Consider the following 27180-nt stretch of genomic DNA (forward strand, 5'->3'; position numbering starts at 1 on the left):
TTGTCAATGTGGATATATATTTGTTCAGTAGGGTGATTTATCCTAGTAAACCATATACTATAAAAATAATATATTAGGTACCATTTATCAACATATACCTTTTTATGTATTTAACTTGTATTCTCTCAACATTATAAAAGCCATAGCCAATAGAAAAAGACAATGCGTTATAATTTACATTGCTACAGAGAAAATTCTTATATCATGTTTAGTTCCAACAAAATGGAAAAGAATAATATATGTACAAGCTTTTTCTTATTTTGAAGTTTTTAGTCAAACTAAACACATTCTCATTCTGACACTCTAATAAGAAAACAGTGTTTTCAGTTTTATCTATCAAATAAAAAATTATTAGAAAATATTCTCATTCCAGAATGATAATTCTATTTATTGTTAGATGGTGGAGCCACAGAATGTAAAGATTTGCCGTGAAGTGATCTTACATGTTTTGATTCTGGATTCCCAGGCAATAAATTCAAAAGGAATGCATTTTCCTATATTCAGTAATAAAATGCCTGTTCTCTCCCTTTGATCTCTTTTCTTGCTGCTGCTCCTGTGGTATTTGCTTTAACAAATTAGTGTGCTCACTCGTTGCCCACACATTGAGATGAAAAGACAAGCAAGAGTTCTATCAACACTATCATCATAATTTCTGAAAAATTATTTTTCTGTGCTGGGTATTACAGTTTGCATGTATGATTCTCACAATTCTTTTTTTAAATATATTTTATTGATTTTTTTACAGAGAGGAAGGGAGAGGGATAGAGAGTTAGAAACATCGATGAAAGAAAAACATCAATCAGCTTCCTCCTGCACACCTCCTACTGGGATGTGCCTGCAACTAAGGTACATGCCCTTGACTGGAATTGAACCTGGGACCCTTCAGTCCACAGGCTGACACTCTATCCACCGAGCCAAACCAACTAGGGCTCACAATTCTTTATCTTTCAACACATAGTAAACAGAAGGATAATATGGACATATGATTCTATCGGATTTATATATAGATTATATAGACATCTTACCAAATAATAGACAAACATGTAAATTGATCATCCCTCCACTATGCTCACCAGCCAATCAGGAGAGTATGCAAATTAACCCAACAAAGATGGTGGTTAATTTGCATACATAGGCGCCCAGTGGCCTGGGTCCTGGGAACATCATCAGCACCCAGGTCACTTCGAGATAGGCCCTGTGTGGGCCTTGAGCAGCATAGGAAGGTCCTGAGCCAGGGGGCTCCTGGGCAGGGGCATAGCCAGCCATCGGAGCTGCAGGGGGTGGGGGCGGGGCCCTGCCCAAGCCTAAAGCCTCGGCCAGAGGCATTAGGCCTGGGCGGGGGGGCAGAGCCGGTGATGGGGGGAGATGGGGGTCCCTTGCCCAGGCCTGACGCCTGAGCCAGAGGCGGCGTCAGGCCTGGGCAGGGGGTGGAGCCAGCAATCGGAGGGGTCTGGGGGTCCCCTGCCCAGGCCTGATGCCTTGGCCAAAGGCATCAGGCCTGGGCGAGAGGCCTATCTGGTGATCGGAGGGTGATGGGGGTTGACGCCCAGTCCTGGGCGGGGAGCCGAGCCGGTGATCGGTGCAAACTACAGAGGAAACACCTTTTCTGACCGCTCATTGGCTAAGCTCCCTGTATGCCACTGGTAATATTCTTAGTAACTTGGGTAATAAGAATCCAAAAAGGTGATCTAGGGTTTTTCACCACACTCCTGGGGAAAAAAACAAAGGTCCGCTGCTGGAAGGTCCACTGCTGGAGGGCTAAAAAATGTCATATCCTGCCCTAGTCAGTTTGGCTCAGTGGATAATGCTTCGGCCTGCCAACTGCAAGGTCTGGGCTCAATTCTGACCAAGGGCATGTACCTAGGTTGCAGGCTCCTCCATGGCCAGGGCCCAAGTCCGGGCTCATGCAGGAGGCAACCAAGAAGTTTTCCTCTCACTTTGATGTTTCTCTCTGTCTTTCCCTTTCTCTTCCACATTCTCTAAAAATCAATGGAAACATATCCTCAGGTGAGGATTAAAAAAAAAAAACAATATAGAAATGTCATATCCTATGAAAGACACATCTTGAAAATGCCTAAAGAAAGTTGTCATTTTTTCATGGTGATGGGACTGGAGTCCGTGTTGATGAAAAAACCTTGCTGGCTGTGGTGACTGGCAGTGGCTGCAGCAGCGGGGTGATGGGACTGGTGCCCTCCCCTGATCAGCCCGGTCGCCTCCCACAAAAGAAGACCAGACTGTGGCTTAGGCCTGCTCCCCAAGGGGAGCAGGGAGCAGGCCTAAGCCATCACTAGGACATCCCCTGAGGGCTCCCAGTATGTGAGAAAGGGAAGGCTGGGCTGAGGGACTCCCCCGCCCCGCCCCCCATGCACAAATTTCGTGCACCGGGCCCCTAGTAGATTATATAAAAATCTAGCTACTGATCATAGGTAGTCATAATTTAATGTTAAACTTGGAGACATAAGCAATTGCCATTATCGCTTTCTTCTTCCTGGTGAACATAAAGAAAATAAACTGTCTTCCTAGGAGGAATGCAAATGGGTGCCTATAGCTCAGAATGACAATGGACAGCAGGTAAGGCAATGCAAACGCACACTTGGGCTTTCAGAGGATCAAAAAAATCCCACAGGGGTTTCAAAGTTGAAATGCATTTAACTACTCAGATCTGTCAACATTTCACTAGTAAGAGGGATAAGTTCAAAAAGTTCTACCTCATTTGCTAGATTTTGCTTCTGAAAGGCAGAGATCAGCCACCTAGCAACAGCACAAAAGAATCTACTGTGACATAGTTAAACTCATGCTGACTGAGCAGGAAGAAAAGCTATGTAGGATCAAGGCAGAGCTGGATGGCCAGCAGTTCCAGTGCCACTGGGGAGCCTGGTTTGGGAAATTGAGAAATTCAGTCTGAGGAATGACTTTTTGTCAGCAGTTTTTGAAGCTCAGGTCTCTAAGAGCCTCCACTGAGCTCTCTCTCTCTCTCTCTCTCTCTCTCTCTCTCTCTCTCTCTCTCTCTCTCTCTCTCTCTCTCGCATTCAGTCCAGTGCTTTGGACACACACACACATCACAGATAGCCAAGAAAGAAAAGATGTAATTTCCAACCAACTGCCGCTCCATTAAGGCTCAGTTGTGCACATGCAAGGAAAAGGGATAAAGTAAAAACTGTGTTAAGAGGGAACATTTTCCTACACAGCCATTTCGGATCGGTGAAGTAGCAGGCTGTTTTGAGTTCCCGATCCCTACAATAGACAGCTATCTCTTGTTCCCTCTTTTAAAGCAAGTCCTTTGGCATTAGATACGGCCCCAGAAGTAACCCACCACTTTTCTTCCAGGAGGAGAGAACATCTACTTAACAGTCAGGTCATACCAGAGACTTTGGAAAATATCTGGACCACAAATCCCTGTCAGCAATGACCAGTGAACCGAATCTGGGCCATGTCCTTCCTTGGAGGATGCCCTCCCTGGATGAGTCAACAGGTCATTCAAGAGGCACTTACATCAAATTGTCAAAGCCATGCCGAGTTCAGCTGTGAAAGCCCACGGCTGGCATGGAAAGTCTAAACACAATTTAACAGTTAAGTGTACAAACAGATCACGTGGCTTTCTTTCTGGGAAAGGGGCAGAGAAGGCAAATTAGGGATCACTGTGCTTTTCATTTTTCATAACTCTTTTGGCATATGTGATCGGAGAAGAATCCAGCTTGGGGAGGGAGGCGGGCAGGGAGGCTTGCTGAGAGAGGCTATTTGCTTCATGTTCAATCACATTCCTGGTCTGTCTGGCTTGTTTGGCTCTACACGGGGCAGAGAGTATGTAATGTTTTCTGACAACAGGGTAAGAAAACCGAGGGACAGGCACATTAACTTGAGCCACTGCTAAAAGCAGCCAGTTGGCTCCGCCTTTTATTGTAAGAGATGTTATTGTTTTTTGTTTTTTTTAAATATTGGAACTGTTATTAGGATTTCTTTTTAAAAAATGCCTTTCTAAGTTACAGAAGCAGTGCTTAAGATGAAGATGCAGAAACGAAAATATGAAACTGCTCTCTCCCCCGAAGCCAATGTCCCTCTACAGAGGCCACTGAACTCCTGCAACTTTGAGGTGCGCACTGCAAGACCTGTTTTCTTTTTCACATGTGCACGTTTACATACCCCCCCCCCCCACACACACACACAGATGCATATTATTTTGGAATTTGCACTTTTCACCGAATATTATAGATACTTTTCTATGTCAGGATTATATGTTCCATTTAAAATATTATGTAATATCCCATTACACTATTTTGAACTTTTAAGTTTGTTTTCACAATAGTACTGCAAAATACCCAAATCAACACATTAATCCATAGCTTTCTTTTTATTATGTCAGTAGCCTAATTATATTCCTATAATCTATGTATAAAAGGCTCAGTGTTTCCACATTTTATAGCATTTATTATGAGACTTTTTTTTCTTGTTTTGACAGGTAAAACTGGAATTTCAAAGATTTATTTTGCACTTATTTATTATTAATGAGGGTTGGATTTTTTTCAGATGTGTTGACAACTCTGTCTAGTTATCTATAGCATAAATTTAATTGCTTTGAGAGGATACTATATATGTATACATCTATGTACATCTATGTACATAGATGTATATATATATAATAACAGCTAATATATAATAGCTAATCTTGGTAGTATATATTTTTTGTGGCCTGTTGTGCTTCTTAACATTTTTGTTTGTGGTGTTTTCACCATCGTGCAGTATTAAGGACCAACCATGTGGTCAACTTACACATTTTCTTTTCTGGCTGCTAATAAACTTATAAATGACTTCTGTACTTCAATATTTTAAAATATTCCCTTATTCTATATTCCCTCTCAGAATTTTTTTGTTTATATCTTTAATAAATCTGGAACGAATTCCTTGTGTATAGTATCAATAATAATTTATACTGTATTTTTCAAAAATGAGAAACAGAATGCTTTATTTCATGATAAATGAATGGAATGGAGGAAGTTTTCCCTCAACATTCAAAGATACATGACTTGTGGAAAATAATTTGTATTTTAAATAAATGTCTAACTATTACTCTAATATTAGTTATTACAAAATAGAGCCCATTCTCATGAACTTGAAATGTTACCTATTTAATACTAATTTCACCTATTTGTAGACTCTTTATTCTATACCAATAATCTGTCTATTTCTATCCCAGCACCGCGATATTTATTCCATTATGTTATAGCAAGCTTTAGTGCCAAGTAGAGCAAATATCAATCCTTAATTTTTTTCTTTAAATATTATGTTTATTTTTCTAGGTGAACATTACAATTCATTGGTCAATTTCAAAAAACAAACAAAAACCGGAAACACTAAAAAGGTTCTTTGGTTAATTGTCATTTGTACACTATTGAATTTTGCTGCTTCTGGAAAGAAAGTTCATCCATTATTTTTTTTTATCCACTAAAATGGGTGTTTGAATATTCTCACCTTCATTTGAGCTTTTTTGTTTTCTTCATATGGGCCTTAAACTTTACTGTTAAGTATAGGTTTGTTTATATTATAACAATTGCTGCTGTTTCAGAATAGAACTCTGTTCCAATTATCTTCTTCAATTATTATGCTAATGTAAAAGGGAAACTTATCTAGTTTTACATATTTATCTTGTATCCATCTACCATGCTGAACCCGTTTTATCATAGTAATAGTGTCACAGTTAATTTGCTTGAATTTCCTGCCTGTGAATATCTAATATCAGTGTTTTTTGTTTTTCAATGTTTTTATTCTTACTTCTTTTGCTTGATTCTTTGGCTGAAACATCTCGAATAAATATAATAATCCCAGTGCTAACAGACTTTTCTTTTTAATTTGGCTTTAAGGGAAAATGCTTTCAGTTTTTTTAAATAGATATCACATTTAAATTTTTGGAAGAGAGGGACTATATATTTGACTTTTAAAATTTCTACTATGTCATGCAATCTGCTCAACCTTAAAATCTCTTTCTGGGGGCAATTTTGGTAATTTACATTTTCCCATAAAATTGTTTCTTCCATGTGTTGGGATTGAAAAAAATACACCTACATGGACTTTCAAGCTCACTACATAAAATATATTTAACCGCCCCCCCCTCTTTACATTGACCTTTGGAAACCTTGAAATGATTTTCATTTATGAACAACTCGTGTTCTTATGAATACATTTGTTAGTTCTTAGCAGTGAGTACTATGTTTGAAAAAATAACAGAGGCCATGATCTTAAATTTTGATGATTTGTTCTGTGTTCCACCTAGTAAAGGACTATTTTTGGTTGCTATGGAGATGATTTCCATAATGTTAACTGGCAAATACTTACTAATGGTTCCCACTTAGATGCAGCATTTTAAAAATGCTCCTTAGTAAACAAAACAATTATACATTTCAGCAGTACAGGAGCCCTGCTTAAGTCAAAGCTCCGTTATGACAGATATTGTTTTCTTAGTGAATGGCCATTTCCCTAGTCCCCCTCAGAAAAGGTTAAATGATTTATTCAAAGTCATGGAGTTAGTAAGTGTGGATGGAGCTCACACTCAAAGCCAGGTATTAGTACTGGTTATTAAAGGTATAGAAAACATAACCAATGTTTTCTAGGACAATTGTCTTCAAAATTATTGTCCACACATTCTCCAAAAGAGTTTTTGAAAAACTTTGTAGTTACTTTAATATTAAGTAAAAATAAAAAATTTTATCTTAACATTAAGCAGTTGCAAAGGATTCACTCTCCAGGCTACTGCAAATAAAACTCTTACACTTTTAATTGCAGACATTGAAATGTAAATACCATGGTGATTGAATACACATTATCTTCCAATGCATAATGCATAAAGTAGTTAGTCTTTAGTATTTAGAAATATTCATTGTTCCTTTTATTCCTTAAGCTAATATTTTGATTTTCCTTCCCAAAAGTTTTCTATTCTAAGTTATTTTATACTTTAAAGCCATGGATTATGTTTTTCTGCAATGAAACAAGGACAATAATTTATTTTAAAATTTTCAATTACCATTATTGTCCAAAGTTACCTTTACAAATAAAACTAGTAAAAATTGGGCAAAACAAATTTTGTTAGTCACAAAGAATAACATTTTATTGGAAATGTAATTCTCAGTAGGATAGACAGGGCATATTTTCATAAAACTTTTTAAAAATTGAAGTAGTTTTTAATAAAACTCAGACTTGTAAAATAACAAGGTGACAGAAGCATAGAGGATCCCAGAAAAAAGCCATTCTCTCTGGTTGGTCTGGCAAAGTCTTCTCAGAGAAAATGTCACCCATATAGGATCTAAAGATTAAAAGGCATTCGTTGGTCAAATAAAGTAGACAAAGAAAACTCTAGGCAGAAGGAACAGTGTGTGCAAATATTGGAAAATGGTAAAAATGTACCCTGTCTAGGCATCAGGTATTTTGGGACCTGATAAATTTGTGATGCCTAGTAGATATCGAAATAAAATCTGAATGGAATTTGGGGTCTTGTTAGCAATTGAATTTGAGAATGTAAATGTTAGTGGATAGGTTTGGGCTGCTGAAAAATTGTATTCAAAGTTTATAAAGCAACCCAGACTTAGATGTGATCATGTATTAAGTAAGGGTAGGCAGAAGAGAGAATTTCAAACACTGCGAACTGGAGCACTCCAATATTTGAACATCAGGGGAAAGAGAAGCAGACAGTAAAGGAGAATGCAAAAGGTGGCCAGTGGCACCCTAGAAACCAGGGAAAGAGAAAAAAAGTGATCTGAGCTCAAATACTGCCACCTTGAGAAGGTGAGCAGTGAGAAATTACCATTTTTATTGCCCTTTTAATTCCTGGTTAAAGTGCCTTTTTAATATAAGGGCTTCCTAGAAATGATATTTAAATGTTCAAGAGTTGTTTTTTTCTTTGTCATCACTCTATATTTTTTATTTCTTGTTTTATTAGATTACGTTTAGATAAATTGGCTGAGCAAAAACATCTGCTTTTATTAGGTTTTTCTTTTTAGTCAAATACGTGGATATAAGGAAATGACATATAATTACATGTTTTTTAATTTCAGGCTGCTTCTTATTTCTCCCTTTTAGCCTTGCTGACTTGATTTTCTTTTCTTTCTTGCAACCACTTTCCTGCCTTGAATATGAATTTGGAATTTATATTTCATAGCTCAGTCTATTTTTTCCCTAATGAACATATTGATATACAACGTAACATAATCATCAAGCCTCCTTAGCTGAGGGGTATTTCCCCCCTCTGGCTCATGCTTTGCATATTCAGTCCTCAAACAAACATGACAAGCCATCGATGTTTCTCAATGGGAAAACATGGTTCGCCTAGTTAGTTTTTACTCTTGTGGGTAATTTTAAACTCCCGGGAACCCAAATCACCTTCTTATAAAGTCTCTTTTTTTTTTTTTTTCTGGAATTACTGGTAAAATATGAATGTCCTTTCTCAGGGTGTTTTATTTTATTTTTTAAATATATGTTTTTATTAATTTCAGAGAGAGAAACAAAGAGGGAAAGAGATACAGAAACATCAATGATGAGAGAATAACTGACCTGCTGACCCCGGCACGGCCACTACTGGGCACTTAGCCTGCAGCATGGGCATGTGCCCTGACCAGGATTTGAGCCATGACCTCCTGGTTCATAGGTCGACGCTCAACCACTGAGCCACACCAGCCAGGCTCTCAAGGTATTTTTAGATCTCAAGAGGAAATCCAAAGGTTTTTGTGGTAGGCCTCCTCAGGGAACCAGCAAAATCTTTATTCAGAATGACCTGGATGAGAGGGGGGTTTGATCTGTTGTCCTTACTTCTTTTGGTGATAAAGACAATGAATTCTCACCCAGGAATTAAAGAGGAGGGCCTGATATAAAGCCAACACTTTTTCACAGTTCCCTCTATTTACTCCAAAATTCTGTATTCTAGCCCTGGCCGGGCGGCTTAGTTGGTTGCAGCATTGTACCATACCTAGGTTGCAGGTTCCTATGGGAGACAACTGATCAATATTTTTCCTCTCTCTCTAAAAATCAATAAACATATTCTCAGGTGAGGATTAAAAAATTAAAAAACTCTGTATTCTAAAGCTGTCTTTATTTAACCTTAAATCCAAAAATAAATACCTGTATGTGACAAATGACCTGGACACTAAATTTACTTGGGAATGAATTTGACACTAAGTGTAAGTCAAAATAATTTGCATGATTATTTGGCATTTCAGTAGAGCATGCTATGATTAAAATAAAGAATTGTGCAAGGATAAGTCAAATGGTGGCTACTGAAAGATTTTTTGTGAAGAAAATATTTAATGATTTAAACAATCATTAGTAGGATAAATGGGGTTAATTCGGTGATGAAAAACCAATGATTAAGTAGTATACTACATAGCATAAAAAAGAAAGATAAAATAATATTGGTGGCCACCATTCCTATAATATCTTGTATGTGTCAGGCACTGTGCAGAGTGTTTTACATATGTTAGCGGCTCAGTGATGGCGAACCTATGACACGCTTGTCAGAAGTGACACGCGAACTCAATTTTTTGGTTGATTTTTCTTTGTTATATGGCATTTAAATATATAAAATAAATATCAAAATTATAAGTCTTTGTTTTACTATGGTTGCAAATATCAAAAAATTTCTATATGTGACACGGCACCAGAGTTAAGTTAGGGTTTTTCAAAATGCTGACACGCCGAGCTCAAAAGGTTCGCCATCACTGTGTTAGCCCCTTTAAAGCTCACACCTACATGATGAGGTTGGTGGTGTTATTTTCTCCATTTTACCAAAAAAGAAGCTGGAATACAGACAGGTTAAGGACATCTCCAAAACTACACAGCCAGTAAGGGGTGGATGTAGAGTTATATGTACCAACATGGAAGAACGGAATGATATTTCATAACGAGAGAAAAAAAATCCCAAGTTAAAAAGTAGATGCATGAAGTGTAATTCACATTTCTATAAGAAACAAAGTTTGCTTGTATGTGGTACATGTGTTTGTGAAAGGGAAAATATAGACCATACTACTAAAGAGAGGATTTTGATGTTGAAATTTCTCCTTTTGGTCTGTTATATTATAGTATTAAGAAAATTATATATATAAATTTTTGAACTGCTATTATATATATGTACTATATATACACATATATATATACATTTTTCAAATGTCATTTTTCATACCTACGTTATAGATAGCACTAATTCCAAACATTTGTTATTATTGATAGCAATTCTAATTATTTAGGCTATTGGAAAAATTTTATTTAATATCAAAAGTAATATATTAAAATATTTGATGGATTTTCCAGTTAATTCCTTTCTACATTTGCTGCATTGATTTCCTTTCTTTTGCCCATCCCCCTCTCACATCATCTCCCCATATTAGAGTTTTCTTATTTGAGACAAACAAGTTTCGGACATCGCTATCTGGATTTCGATTTTTGAAGTTTAATTAAATACATGAGGATGTTGCCAAGAACGTAAAACTCTTTGCTTGCTCATCTGAAGCTAGCTAGAGTGTGGGAGCTTTCTTGTCTATAAGGGTTAGAGAGCACAAAAATTCAAACTTCTTTGCTCTAAACAGTTGGTACTAACATTCAGCTAACTTTCAATATCCATTATTTATGACATTCTCAGTTTCTTTCAGGAGATTTTAGAAATTAATATTATGCATCCCATCTTCCCATCATGTTCTATTATGACAAATTAATTTCCATGAAAAGTGATACAAGGAAAAATATAATTTTGTTGAGATGTGAAATAAATTATGTAATAAATTTGAGAGACAAAATACTTTGAGAAGCCCATCAATAATTCAGTTTCAATAATGCTAAAACAGTGTCTAAATATAGTTCATCATAAATTTTGTTGTTTAAATTTATAGAGGTTTTTGCTTTTTTTAGGGCCAATCAACATTTCCTAAAATTTGAGTGTTGATCAGAAGGATATAAGGATTTAAGCAACTATTAATCAGTATCTCCCAGACGCTTCGATATAGTTCCCATTGAATGTCAATCTGAAATCAGTTCTCTAATAAGCGAAGTAATATGTCCATTGGTCTGCTATACTAAAAAGTCGTAGACAGAAATATAATTGAATATGCATTATTTCCTTTGAAATTTATGAAAGTTTTGTACAATTCCTTAAAGAATGAGAGAAAAAAAAAATCAAGCACTCTTTGATATACAAGGTAAATAACTCCCAAAAGAAATCACAAGGCCTGTTCTTATTTATTTTTGTTTTAAAAATATTTTAAGTATGCAAAGGTATTTCTTATTTGTACCTCAACCTTAGTTATTCATAAAAACCCACTGCCTAAACAAGAAATAGGATTTATTTATGAATTTTATTCTTTGTAGTTAGAAAAAAGAAATATGAAATTTGTAATACAAAGGAAGAAACACAGATACTTAATTAACCTGAAATAGGATGACACCCACATAAAAATATTTTTATAACCTGATATAAATATTAAAAACAAGGAGTAATGAGTATTACTAAACTATATATGCCATGTAATATAAAATGCTCAAAGACATAAAATCATTTTAATTATTTATATTTTTCTGAAAGGCACTCACACATCACATTTTCTTATTCAGACAGATACACATAAATAATGCCATTATTCACTATTGTTTTACCTTATTAACCACACTGATGCTCTATTATATCAGTCTCAAGAAAAATAAGTAAGCCAAGTGCAATAAATGTTTAAAAAAAAGCATAGACAATGCTACTTACCGACACATAGGACCACTTTTCTCCACCACACAAGTCCCACCATTTCTGCAATAAGCTATTGGACACTCTAAAAAAAAGCACCACAAAATACCAATGTTAATTATAAATATTACCAGAGGCCCGTTGCATGAAATTTGTGTACTCATGGGGAGGGTCCCTCCGCCAAGATTGTGAGAGGGCCCAGGCCAGGCCAAGGGACCCCACAGGTGCATAATCAGGGCCGAGGAGGGATACAGGTGGTTGGCCAGCCAGGGAGGGGTTGCAGGAGGGTTCCAGGGCATGTCTGGCCTGTCTCACTTTGTCCTGATCAGCTGGATCCCAGCAGCAAGCTAACCTACCAATTAGAGCATCTGTGCCCTAGTGGTCAGTGCATGTCATTCGAGCAATTGAGTGTCCTTAGCATATCATTAGCATATTATGCTTTGATTGATTGAACGGATGACCAGATGATCAGACACTTAGGGTATTAGGTTTTTATTATGTAGGATTAGCAAGATAATGGTTATATCACTGTTAGTCATTGCATTAAAGGTAATCATCTACATATATAAAAGCCTAAGTGACTGTTCCACTGGTAGCTATGATATGCACTGACCACCATGGGACCGTGGTGCTCCAACCGGTGGTTAGCTTGCTGCTGGGGTCCAGACAATCAGGACTGGGTGAGATGGCTGTACATGTCCTGGAGCCCTCCAGCAGTCCCTCCCCAGCCCCAATAGTGCACCAGTGGGGTCCCTCAGCCCCCACTGGACTTCTAGTTTAAAATAAATTGCTTCCTAGTTACTAGAAACACATGAATTCTCCTAGGCTTCTTTCCTGTAGCCCTAAACTTATTCTGTGGCCCCTACTTCCTGGGATGTGTTCATTCTCTTCATATGCCTGAGGGGTGGACCAGATAAGTAGACTTCTCGCCTGGGTTAGGAAATGTGATTTGCTTTTCCAAGGATATATTCACCATCTTGCCTATGCTTACTCCTCCCTGTTTAACTAATTCAATAAAGAGCAAGGTGCTGAAGACAAGAATAAAGAGCTTCACCCTCAGGCACCAGGGGCATGCTCAACTGAATAGAACAGATGCAAAATTTCCTTCGTAAACAAGAAATTAGCTGGTTTGACTAAAAATAGCCAACCAATATGATAAAGCATATGTAGATACAATACTTGTTAGATAAACCAGTTTATGGTTATTTTGGTCTTAAGTACAATTATAGTCTTCCTTAAATAAGAGGTTTGTTTTACTAAAACACCAGTCAAATGTCTGATACTTGCAAAGTAAAATACACACAGATGCACATTTTTTTCGAGGGTTATTAATAATTACTTTGATTGTAGTGAGTAACATATTCATCAGAATGATTCTGTGAGAATCTAGATAGGTACTCCCTTGCACTGAATAATGGAGCACCTTGTAAAGCAGAGTGGTATTGGTCAGAACAAGAAGTGAATCCTGGTATTGTGGAGGACAGAAGATTTATAGATTATCTCTAATGAGTTCTTAAAAGTTTCTGCCTTTGAGCCAGATTTTTTATTCATAAAATGGAAAGACAGTACACAGTATTTGCATCTTCAGTTTACTCAAAACCGTTTAGAGAAGAGGGTAGATGACATGGAGAAGAGCATGGGTATGACCAGTTAGTAATGAAAAGACTAAATATATCTCCATAGTGAAGTAGATAGTTCCCAAGATTGAAACTAGGAATCTATGGGGTTGATTTTAGAATTAGTGCAGGTTCCCAGGCTCTGTAGCCACACTGGTATCTCACTGCCTTATACTCCTTTGTATTGGTTATTATGACATGTGTCTGGAGGTCCATACACCTCATGGCTGACTTTATAGGACAATCATTCTTTAAAAAATTCAAGTTCAATCCCAATGTGGTGTATCACTTTGGAAAAACAGGAACACCTATAAAATGGGCAAGTGATCAATTTAAAACCAAAAGTAACTTTTAAGCTTAAATATAAATAATTTGCAACTAGGCACCTTTCTTTGTTGTTGCTATTGTTTCTCTCAATGTGTATAGAGACTAAGGGAGCGACAACTATTACGAGGTGGATTGTTGGGAAGACATAACCATGCGAGTCTTGGTTTTCCCTCCCTGATAACTACTCAGTTAATAAGTTGTGTGACCTTGGGCTAGGTATTTTAGTTATAAAGTTCTTCATGTTTAAAGTGAGGATTATTTCACCTTCCTTATGGGACTGCTGGAAGGATAAATTAAATTTATAACATTTCTATACTAGTCAATGGTATGTATAAGTATTAAAATAATTGTTCTGATGCATCCTTCTATTTTGGGGTGTTCTTTGAATGTGCCATGAAATCTAATTCTCATTGCCAGTGCACTCTCCATCTTCTCATCTTTCTTTTGTTCCCAGCCATTTACTGCAGACCTGCTCTGTCATAATCTGTCTTAAGAGTTTTACCAGTGTTACCTCCTTTAATCCTCATAACATTATGTGGTACATCCCATACTTATCCTTTCTTACAGAGGACACTGGTTAATGATGAAATGCTCAAGTTAACAGCAAGGAAGCAGCAGGTATTGAACTAAATTCTGGTCCTCTCACTCCAAAGCCTGTCAATTTAAAAATGTCAAATGACCCATTATTCAGTTCAGAATTTCTATAACCCCTTGCAGTTCTTGGCATTATGGGATCATAAGCCCCTTTCAATCATGTTGTCTTTATGCAGTGCCATGGGTTAAATAGCCATGTACACAATAAACAGCAGCGCGGTTTTAGGAGCTGTCTGGATTTTAAGAGTCCACCAGAAAGCTTGTGCAGCAAACCAAGTTCCCAGTTGGCACAGACTGTCCTCTTTATCTCAAAATCCCAGCACAGAGCCTGCAGAAAAGATTAACTGCTGCTAAGAAACTTGAAATAGCTTCACAGTACCTACATGAGAAGTTTTTGTTTTGTTTTCATTTGGTTTTAAAAAACCGTCTGAAATGTTATTTTGCTATATTATTATTAGTAGTAGTAGTAGCATTTTATTATTCATATATTAAATTATATTCATAATATTTCATCCTGTAAATTTAAATTTTAGTGTCTTTTCCTAATTCTCCTTCAAATAGCTGATTATGATAATTACAGTATCACCATTGCATAACCTTAATTAACCTCTACTACTGCAAATGACTGGAAAAAGACTTTCAACTTAAAATTAGGCCGGACAAATTCTGTTCAATGATTTTCTATTGCATAAACAGCCAAACTTGAAAATAGTATGTCTTTCTATTGAAACTTGGGAATAGGACTCATAGAAAAAACTTAACCTGCAATACCCATACATTGCCTGAGCTTGATGTTCTTATTAATGATTTAAACTTTGAGGTGAAAGCAGACCAACTGCTCACCATCTGTTGTGTGTCTCCTGGGAGAAGTAGTGGATGCTGTAAGGTTTGGCATAAAAGTCTGTGAAATGCTGACCTTACAGGAATATGATGCTTGAAAGAAACAGGAAGGTTAAATGTGCACTGACACATCTTAGCATGGATTAGGCATTCTTCAAAATGGAAGCATTGACTTTATTATATTTGACTGACAAACTAAAAAGCAAATAAAATATAAATAAAGAACACATAATATAACATGGATTTTATTTCTGAAAACTGTTCCACGAGTTCTTTATTTTACTTTACCCCCAAAGCTGTGGCAATGTGACCTATATGTGCAAATGAACTGTAAATGAATTGGTAAGTGATTAAAATATATAGGCAACAAAAATGTATTATTATCTATAGGGTGTCTGTCACTCAGTATGAATGGCAGGTCTTCTGCATTTCTGATCATATTTTTACAGGTAGAACATGTCAAAGCAAACAATAAACCACGGCATGTTATAATATATTTGTTCTCATATAAAATTATACTAAAGAAAATCTCACCTTTATGTAAATAAATTTGGGTATTAGACTTAAGTACTGTGTCGTAATAGTTTCAAAGAATGGAACTACCTCATTAATATATTTCTAACTGTCTGAAAAGAGAACAAGAAGATTTACTTCTGGGTGTCTAATCTGATGTATGTGAATGCCTAGTAGAGAAATAATGCCGGAAAGCATTTATCTTTGCATATTTTATGGCACCAGATTTGCTCAATTCTTGATTTCCTTTTGTATGCATAAAATTCAGTGTTGTGTGAGTATTCATTTTCAGCAGCATAAAAAAAGATGTTATATACTATGATTTGAATATAATTACCATGCAGTTTTCACTTATAATGTTCTTCTTTCTTGAAAGATACAAAGAATAGTCTTAAAAAGAATATAGTTTTGATATGAAATATCTGCAAGTTATTTAGAAAATATGATCAAATATACCTTTTATCACCAATTCATATTATCTTTTAGTTGTGACAGATTTATATTGCCCCTATTATTTTATACTAGAGGTCCGGTGAACAAAAATTTGTGTACTCAGGGAGTCCCTCAGCCTGGCCTGTGCCCTCTGGCAGCCTGGGAACCCTTGGGGGATGTCCACCTGCCAGCTTAGAAACAAGTTGGCAGTCAGACATCTCTCTGGCAGGCCAGGGGGAGCGGTCCTAAGGCTCAGGAGGATATCTTTAGTGCTGCGGACATCCCGCCACCACCACTGTGTTGCTGTCAGCCTGGCTTGTGACTGAGTGGAGCTCCCCCTGTGGGAGCACATTGACCACCAGGGGGCAGCTCCTGCATTGAGCGCCTGCCCCCTGGTGGTCAGTGTGCATCATAGCAACTGGTCATTCCTGGTTATTCCACCATTAGGGTCAATTGCATATTACCCTTTTATTATATAGGATATCTCCTGCATGAAATAAAAATAGTCAGGAGGAATGCTAACAATGGGCTACAATAAATTAGAGCATATTAAAGCAGTTTTGATAAAAGTATAACCACAAATATATATTATCAGCTCTTATAACTGTTCCAAGGTAAGAAAAAAATGTTTAAAAGTCAGTCTAAAGTTTAATAAATTAATTTTTAGACATAAATAGATTATGCAAATAGGGAGCTCTTATGAAGAGGTGGAAGAAGACTACAAGTTTAAAAAATTAATAATATGTTAGATTGTGAAAGTTTTGTTTATTATGTAAACCAAGCAATTTTCATCAGATTATTAAATACTAATAATCTTAAATTATATTATAGTAAGTTAAAATTAAATATTTGACTTTTCTTTATTTTTAAACATTGTTTATATAGAATAAGCAAATTCATTATATTATGCTAGAGCCCTAGTGCATGAAATCGCATGAGACCCAGACCTGGTGTGCCGCAGGACCCAGCGTCAAGTCCTGCCGGCACCGCAGGGCCCATCAATGCACCTCCTGGTGACGAGTCTTTGGTTGTTACGGCATAACGGCCACTGGGTTTTTATTATATAGATATTTGTAATATTTATTTATTTTTAAGATTTATTTTTTTAATTGATTTTTAGAGATTGAGGAAAGGAGAGGGAGAGAGAGAAACATCAATGTGAGAACAATACATCGAACTGCTGCCTCCTGCATGTCCCTACCAGGCACTGAGTCCATACCCTGGGCATTTGCTCCAACTGAGGACCGTCCCGGCTGTCTCTTGGTGCCTGAGATGATACCCAACCAACTGAGCCACATCGGCCAGAGCTATATTTGTAATATTTAAATGTCAGCACTCTTCCTGCTCCAGACCAATAACAGAAATGCAGTTATTTCGTTCTTGCTATTATTTAAATTTCTATTGTCTGCAGGTTAAGTTACTGCCTTAGATTGTAAAGAATACTTGAATGGAAATGGAGTACCTGAACAGCTGGACTCATCAAGTTGGAAGTCCACGCAGTTGGCAAAACCATCACAGCGCTCGCGAACTGGGATACAGCTGTTAGAGGAGGTGCACAGCAGAGCTCCCTCCGAACAGCTGGCATTGGCTGGAAAAAAAGAATCATCATCATCTTTTCTTAAAAAATAGATTTTTCTAATGAAATAATACAATGTATTGTATTATCCTTCGTTTATTAGTTCTATATTTAAATTATATATTCAATGTAACAAGTTGAACATTTTTCAAAGTGTGTTGATGGAATCATTTCTCAGCATTGCATTATGTGTAAAATGCATCATATGTACTATGGATTCTGAATTGATTTTAGACTAGAGGCAAATTTACATCAAAGAAGATCTCTGTTACTCCTCTAATGTCCCCAATATTATGTGCAATTGAACTGATAGGTATTGTACCTCGTTTGAATGTGCATCAATTTCCAACTGAGTTATAAGTTATGAGTAGTACTAGGTGCCCTTTAGATCTGGGTGTTGATGTGGTCCCTCAGCTCATTGTGCTGTGACGGTGTGACCTTATAGCGCTGTGTCAGTGCATGATGCAGGCATTTGTAAATCCCAGAGTCTCTTACTAGCCTGACTTCAAGAAACAAGCATAAGTCTTATTCACAAAACTTTGATTTTTTTTCTTTTTCAGAAAAATGTCTTTATTGATTCCTGTCAAGGGTACTGACAGTTTAATGGAGTCTAGTCCTGCAAATTACTGGATTTCCCTTGGATGCTCTCTCAGTCCTTAAACTGTAGTGTTGTGTTCCTCCCTCTCGTTCTCTAGTCTCTTTAGGCTTGTGACTTCCTATAAAGCAGGAGGCTGTGTTTTACATTCCTTCTGTGAGTTAGGGCTGACCCGGAACATTGCCTTCTAGGCCATCATGTGTCTCTGTTCTCCTGATTACTTAAAAACCTAGAACCAGCAGGCCTGAGTTTCAGGCCTGATCTCTATTTTCTCTGGTTCTACCTCTGTTTTGTTCCATGCCAATATTCAATGTCTTCAAGGCCTTTTGTGTGATAGCTCTTCTCTGTAGCATTGCTGTGTTTGGAATAGAGGGAAAGTGTCAAAGGATGAACCCACTGCACCATCTTCTCAGAAATACAAGATAGATTTAGAAAGCAATAAATAATAATGATATTGGCCTACACTGTTTCTCTAACCTGGTTCCTTTAAGTCATCGTGTTATGCAGAGGTAATGTGAAAGACAGGAATGATCAGCCAGGGCTTCTGGGGCTTACCCCAAGTTCAACAAAAATAGCTCTGCTTCTCTTCAGTATACCTAATGATACGATATAATATCTTATTTGAACATTTCAATTCAAATCTGCTAAAATTTTTAAAGGATTCATCTGGGAAGTTACTTCTACTAGAATAAAGACAACTAAGTTCAAACTTCTCAAGCTAAATGGACAGTTTAGAAGACATGGGAATAGAGATCTCCAAGTATGGTTCTTGCACAGATTTTGTCAGTTATTTTAAAATATTTTATTTTCTTCAAACATATCTGTGGGCTGTTTAGAGTTATCATAGGATATTAGCACAGTTTAGTTTGAGAACTGCCTATCAAAAATTTATTTTCAAGTTGGATATAAAAATGGTGTTTCTAAGAGTTTGTATCTTCATTGATCAAAATGCTGGCTCTGAACAATTAAAGTGACAGTCTTCATTCAGCAATCCTTCTTGAGGTGCTGGAACATCAATTCAACACCAATAAATATTATTAAGCTGTCACTACATGTAAGATACTAGGCTTAGCACTTAAAATGAAGAGTACAGGGGAGACATGTATATAAAAAGACATCAGAATGAATAAAGCAACAATAGCAAGATAACAATACAAGAGTGACCAGCAGTTCAAAACAATAATAAAAGATATGCCATAAGGTCAGATTTAGTTGGTAAAGTACTGGTATAGGTAAGCATTATAAAAGCAAGAGATTCCTTTGGTGTAGGGAGGTCTATAAAGACTGAAAGAAGAGTAGAGTCTTGAGATGTGTTTTAAATTTTAATGTTTCCAGAGAAAAGCCATTTAGCGGAGTGGTAATCTATAGACAGAGAATCAATAAATTTGATATTGGAACTATGAGTAAAGCGGTTTGCCTTTAACTGGGGAACGGTGTAAAAAGGTGGTACAAACAAACCTAAAAAACATGGCTGAAACCAGTTTGTAGAAATGGCTAATGTCCCTAGGGAAAAGATAATCTTCAAGTTTATCTAAAGGTTTAAAAGATTTTAGGATATACATTGACAAGATAAATCATATTGCAAACACATCAACTAGAAAACTGCATAATTTCCAACTCTTATAAGATCCAGAGATGTTTGCAAAATAATGTGTATGTTTATGAATGCATCTATATATCCACATGTATGAGCATGTGTGTATATATACATACTTTTATTATCAATGCATTGCAAGGAGCTGAGAGATAATATAAGATGATAGTTTTAAGGTTTTAAATAATATAATATATTGAAATTTGTAAACAAAGATAATAGATACTATTCATCTACTTATAAAGCTCTATTTTTAATCCTTTTCTCAGAAATACGAATCCATCCATATTCCCTCACCCAATTTCCAGTGGGAATGATAGCTTATTTTCAAGTTGACTATACAATAAAGATCTCTAATTTATCAGTAATATAAATTCTCAATTATGACCCAAATAGCATTAAAAGACATAAAATATACCTCTATAAGAAAAAAAATTAAAAAGGGTTTTCCTTTTTCCTTTTAATAGAGTTTTCAATTTAGACAGTTAAAAATGGATCTTTTACTTTATAAAATTGAAAACTAAAACCATAGTTTCTGTGGCATTTTAAATAGTATAGCATTAAAGTTAATGGATATTTATCAATTTCCTTTTAAATGTAGGTGGCAAATAAATTATGAATGCAATTAATATTTCCTGACATATACAGCAAAGGGCATTGTACTAAATATAGGACAACAAATTGAACTATTGCTCTCTTTTTCTCTTCTATGATTAATATACATACAACAAAGAAAATTTCCAAAATTATTCCAAATAAGTTATATATAAAATTTATTACTTTTAACTTTATTTTTATTGTTGACATTATCACACATGTCCTCACACCCCTCCCCCCCAACTTTGTCTACCTCCACTCAGCCTCTGCCACCTCTTCCTTCTGGCCATGACTACACTGCTGTCTGTGTCTATGGGTTATGCATATATATAAAATTTATAGGAAACTGAGATTTCAAAATGTTTCCCTTGACAATATCTACTTTTGCCACATTCGCATTAAAACGTTATGTTTTAATATCTACAGGAATACTTACTTCAATCTGTTCTCATCCTAGATTATCTTTCTTATCTAAACGAGTCAAGGAACACAGAGCATTGTGCGGCTTTAGCTCATTCACGCAGGAACTCAGGTAGATGATGCATTAAAGATAAACAATTCATGAATATTTCATTGGTGTTACTTCCCTATAGCCAAATTTCTGTTATAAATTATAATTGCTGCATAAAAAATAAACCCTAAGTAAAGCATGTATGACTATGGATGTGTATCCATTCACTATTAAACTAAAATGTCACGTATACAGCCAATCAACATTTCTAACAGCAGAATAACCATGGTCCTTGGGCCTTGAAAATGAAGGCTACAGCCCTTCAAAGCACAAATAAACTTATCACAGAGCAGGGTGGACATTTACTTTATTCTGGAATTAAATCCAACCACTACTCTTATTGAAATATCTTAGCAGTTTAAATAATTTTAAATAAAATGATAAAAATCATTTAATGGGAAAAGGATACTAATTTATTTGTGTGTTTATGTACTTTAGCATATTAATTCATTTAATCCTCCAATACCTCTGTAAAGAAGACTTAATCACCATCATTTTTATGTTGAATAAACTAAGGAACACATATGTAAGAAGGGGAGATGTCACATGATGAAGATGATTGTTATACTATTATTGAGAAGTACCATAGGACATTAAGATCATAAGTAACATATTTAAAGGCTGATAATAAAAATACTGATAATAAATGTTGACCTACAAATCTTAGGAGCATGACCCATTCCAAGTGTTCGGTAAGTGGTATTCAACTTACTGGGACATAGCAACTTCTACTGGAACAAATTAAAGTTAGAAAATAGGTAAATCATCCGCTTCCCTATATGTTTTCCACAGCTGTGTTTATCATTGATGGAGAGCTTCCATTTCCTCTTTTGAGTCATTTTCTACCTCCTCTTCTTGCTCTATGCCAGCGGTTCTCAACCCGTGGGTCGCAACTCCTTTGGCGGTCGAACGGCCCTTTCATAGGGGTCGCCTAAGACCATCCTGCGTATCAGATATTTACATTATGATTCATAACAGTAGCAACATTACAGTTATGAAGTAGCAACAAAAATAGTTTTATGGTTGGGTCACAACATGAGGAACTGTATTTAAAGGGCCAGAAGGTTGAGATCCACTGCTCTAGGCTCTGAGAGACTAAACTATAAGGACACATTAACAAGTTCCTTTGTCCTTTGGATTTTTGTTTAGGTTTAACTTTTGTTAAGATGTGGCAAATGGGTAGCACCAGCAGAAGATTAATATAAGGGAACTGACTGTGAAATTACCCTTTAACCAAATACCACAACTTTTTTAAAAATACATTTTTATTGATTTGAGAGAGGAAGGGAGAGGGAGAGAGAAATAGAAATATCAATGATGAGAGAGAATCACTGATTGGCTGCTTCCTACACATCCCCTACTGGTGGCTGAGTCCATATGCCCTTGACCAGAATCAAACCAGGACCCTTCAGTCCACAGGCGATGGTCTATCCACTGAGCCAAACCAGCTCAGGCACCACGACTTTTCTTAATGGACCTCTTTGACTCCAGATTCATACAACTGTTTCTTCCTCTTACATGCTTTGGTCTGTAGGTGATAAAAGCCCCTATTCTGCCTATCCTGTTTGGTTTCCCTGTGCATAATATTTCCCTAATAAACAAGCGCTTTATTAAAATATTCTCAAATTATATTATCAATGAACCATCTATTTCTTGATAGAATATTAATAATGTAGTAGCTGATGAAATCTTGAAATCTTGGTAAATAGATTGAAACTACCTTTTGCTTTTTCCAACCTAGATATGTTTTAGGCCTAATCTCCACAAAACATTTCAACCTGAGGACACTCTGATAATTACAGCTTTTTATTGTCAGAGCATCAATCTCTTTTTGTTGTCCTGAGGTGTCTATGTCCTCATCTCAGTGTCTTTCAATGCTTGGTTTCCTTAACAGTCTTTCAGATGTTCCTTAGGATTTTGTCTGCCACCTTCTCTTTTTACTCTATTATCTCATCTACATCACCGTTTTAACCATCATATCTTGATGGCCATGTATCTGTATAGATCTTGCTTTATCTCTTTCCAGAGCTCCAGATATTCATTTCTAAATACTTTCTGAATATTTCTGTGGATGTGCCACAGATGCCACAGATGTAGCATGCTTAAAAATGAAGCCACAATCTTACCGTAACAAGTCCTTCTCTTCCTATTTTCCCCAGTTCAGGAAATGGTAGATCAGTTGTCCTGATGCCCAAATCAGAAACTTAGAAACTCTTCTTGATTATTTTCTCTTCCTCTTCACCTGAATGTCTCTTAAATCTATTCCTATCTTTGCCACACATCATTATTTAACCAATGCCTTTATATTTTGACTACAACATTTCCTAAGCAGTCCTCTCCCTTGCTTCAGTCCATTCCACGCGTTACTTAAAAGGGTTGCGTAGCCCTGGCATGATGGGGAGGCCTCTTCAAGATTGAGTCCTTGCTTGCCTCTCCAGACTTATTTATACAGTTCCCACCGCAAAATACTCTAGTTATATGAAATGTGCTTCAAAGAACCTTTTCACTATTCTTGGAACATTCTTCACTGGAATTAAGCATCTCTATTTGCCTAATGACTACTTGTCTTTCCAAATTTGGCTCTTTTTAAAGTTTACAGACTCCTTAGCACCATAGTTAGAGTTGCCTATATATTCAATAATACTGTATCTATCTCTCTCACAAAACTTATCGCGTGAAATTCCCAACTATCACTTACCCATCCCCTTCAGTAATATAAGAAGTGTCTATAAATTGGACTGGTACAATGCCAAATCCACATGAACCATAAATGTCCAATACAATGAGTGGCATAAATTGTGTTCTTATTGAAATTTTGTGAACAAGTGAATGAATGAATGTGAGTTTACAAAATATCATTCTAAATCAGTAGGTAAGCCCAGGAAAAGAAATTATTCCGCCATGGGAGGAAATTTCCATCATTGGATGCTTTTATTTTGTAATTTTGTTCCAGCATTTTGTCCATTGTTCATTTTCACACAATTTACCCTATAGAGTCAGAACTCTTAAATATTTTAGAGATGGGTAGAAGCAATTCTCTCATGATAGCAGTCTATTCCTAATGTGGACTTATTTTCCTTTAGGAGCAGAACTTCAGATATTGCTACCTCATCAAACACCAATTTCTAACAAATCTCTAAAAGTATAAGGATACAGTACTTTCCTAAGCATTGCTATTTAAAGTCAAATATCACATGATTATATTGAACTTACTATGATTCCTATCAGCCAAATAACATTAAAATCTTGATGGGAAAAGAAATAAGTAATTAGACAGACTTTTTCTTTTTTATTAATTTCCATTTGTTTACCTTGCCTCTAAGAAAATATTGTAAGACTTGAAAAGTTGGCTTTATTACAGAAAGAATATACTTGTATTTAATAACAGGGAGATAGAAAACCAATCTCTAAGTTTCAGCCAGGAAAAGAAGTTCACTGATTTAAGGATAAAACCTTTTTTATTTTACTTTTAAATTTACAGTTAAGGCTGAAACCTTTAAACATTCAAAGGCTGCCTTCCTTTTCCTTCATTCATCTTTAGTTTTTTCCAATAGTTACTATAATTCTGGATGCCCACACTAAATAGGGCACTGATATTACCTTATATTTATTTCATTGTTCCCCTCTTACAGTTACATTCCAAAGTGCTTTTTACTATTTCAAAAAAAAAATGTGGTCATTAACATATGGTTTATGGAGCTCTATCATTGCAGCCCTTGCCAAAAATAGAGTATAGATAACATACTATAAAATCAAGCAAATAAAAATAATTTCATAAAATATTAATGGTGCTTTGATCCCATCACAATTATGTGCTTACCTTAAAGTTTTACATAATTACTTAACTAAAACTCTTCCTTTCCTTCCTGACATAGGCTAATTATAATGAAAATAGAAGGTGCTAAATAAAAGGGCTTGGGATTTTACATGTATTCTCTCAAATCCTCACAGCCCTGAAAGGTAGGTATTATATGGATGAGGAGACTGACTCAAATAACTTTCCCAAGACTGCACAGGTAGTAACAAGGATGAGATTAAACCTAAATCCTTAAGGTTTACACAGATTCTTAATGAAATGATATTTGCCCAGGTAGTTGTCCAGGTTTAGCCCCTAACTACACATATTCATTGAAATGAATATTTTCCCATAGCGCTTTGCTTGATCCTCTTCATTAACATTTACGGTGGGAAGAAATGATAATTACATGTCTTTAATCCAGTTCCATAAACATGTGTTAAAAAAATCAACCAATACATAAGACCATCCCCATATGAATGTCACAGAGATGAGTAAGAAAGGAAATCAGATAAGTTTAACAGAGATTAATGTGACTACACAGATAGAATGCTTCTAGAGATGCTAAACAAGGGCTATATGTTTTGTTTAGGAACACAACACAAAGAACTATGTTATTGATGATATGGTCATGGTATGACTCTGGAGAATTTTGCTTTATTTGTCAAGCTCTCTTGATCATTCCCAAACAGCATTTCTTCCCTGGCACATTAAGTTAGTGAAATGACTCACAGCAGCTGGATTCATCTTCATTAAAGTGGCAGTCAGGCACTCCATCACAGAGCAGGAGGGATGGGATACACTCGTGGGTAGAGCACTGGAACTCCCTATTACCGCAGAGCTGAGGAGGAGGGCTGAGAGAACAATCTATTTCATCCGATCCATCTATGCAATCCTCCTGTCCATTACATTTCCCTGAGAGAGGGACACACTGGAGTGTATAGACACAAGAAAATTGATCAGCTTCACAAGTAGGTGGCTGTGTTGTGACAGGACCTGAAAAGAGAGCATATCAAGTCACTTTTGGCATTAGGAGAGTTATATTTCTGTCTAGTGTTGAAACATTGTCAGCTATATTTATTCTTTAATAAACGTAAAACAATTTGGTAATTTAAGTCAATTAATTTCCAATTAGAAATTATATGAACTCCACAAAACGTACAAACATGATTAAGAGAAAATGCCCTATCTAAATCTCAGAAACAACAGTCTTTTTATTTTCTTTGTTGATTAAGGTATTACATATGTGTTCTTATCCCCCCATTGCCCCCCCCCACGCCCTCATTCATATTCTCACCCCCACTGGTGTCTGTGTCCATTGGTTAGGCTTACATACATGCATACAAGTCCTTTGGTTGATCTCTCTCCCTTACCCCCACCTCCCCTACCTTCCCTCTGAGGTTTGAAGGTCTGATTGAGGCTAGGCAGAGATAGACACATCAAAGGGTCAGGTTTCATCTACAGAGTCCATTGTCAGATTGGAAGAATTTGCCTACGGCTGTTCAGGTGTTTGGCCAGTAGGAGGCAATAACATGTAGATTAAGATGCCCTGAGCTGTCTGGCAGCAAGCGATCAATTTAATGCATCCTTTTCAGGTTTGGGGAAATGCCTTCAGCCACTCTAGATTCAGCCCTGCTGTCATGTTGGAGTTGGCATCCGGCACATCTTCCATCAAGATTAAGGTGTTCATTCTCACAACTGCCAGGAAATTACCAGATGACAACTCACAAATGAGGCCAGCTCCAGGAATTCCCCGCTAAGCTGCACTGCCGCACAAGGACAGCTCCATTCATTGGCTGGTTAATTGTGGATAAGATGACCCAACCCATATGCCTCAACTTGGGACAACTGTGAGGACCACTATAGCCCTAGAGTTCCCCATGGCAGCCACTGAGTCCCACTATTGCACCTGCATCTCAACTCAACCCTCCCTCTGCCCAGTCCTGCTCCTTCACTTCACAAGGCTTGTTCCTGGGAGAATTTCCAATAAATTCTCTAATGGAATTCTTTGCCTCAGAGTTCACTTCTCTGGGAACCCAATCTAAGATACTATCCAACGGTCAAAATATGTCTTGTCTTAAATTAAATCTCCCTTGAATCACTTCACAAATTTCCCACTGAAATATTTCTAACGTAAGAGAATATTAACTTGCACCCTTCTGGGAGTCTAAGTAGGCTCTTAGCCGGAAGCACTTCTCTGTAAGTTCAACATTTCTTTTAAGTCTCTTGTTTTATCTAGTGAATGTTCTGCATATAGATGTTTTTTAATATAAAAGCTTCCTCAAGTTCTCATTTCGAATGAAATGATTACTCATGGAAGATGAATTATGTTTATCTTTTGAATTGAGAGTATTCTATATTCTCTCTTTGAGAAGTTAATAAATTTTCCTAAAAATGTAATATCAATATATTTATATTTGAATGTCACCCTTGAAGTTACCTAATTATTATAGGTCATATCTTTTTATATAATTCTGTAAAAAATGAA

The 27180-nt window shown here is 36.4% G+C and overlaps 1 protein-coding gene across 1 annotated transcript in view; it reads right to left on the reverse strand.

The window, feature by feature from the left end:
* Positions 1–27180, reverse strand: part of MALRD1 (MAM and LDL receptor class A domain containing 1) — a 628376-nt gene that overhangs the window by 107347 nt on the left and 493849 nt on the right. The window contains exons 33-35 of the mRNA XM_036345532.1: positions 25425–25688; positions 17486–17611; positions 11720–11786 (exon numbers count right to left, since the gene is read on the reverse strand). Of these exons, the coding sequence (XP_036201425.1) occupies positions 11720–11786; positions 17486–17611; positions 25425–25688 (457 nt within the window). The remainder of the gene's footprint in view (positions 1–11719; positions 11787–17485; positions 17612–25424; positions 25689–27180) is intronic.

This window comes from Myotis myotis, unplaced genomic scaffold (assembly GCF_014108235.1).
Source record: "Myotis myotis isolate mMyoMyo1 unplaced genomic scaffold, mMyoMyo1.p scaffold_m19_p_1, whole genome shotgun sequence".
NCBI lineage: Eukaryota > Metazoa > Chordata > Mammalia > Chiroptera > Vespertilionidae > Myotis > Myotis myotis.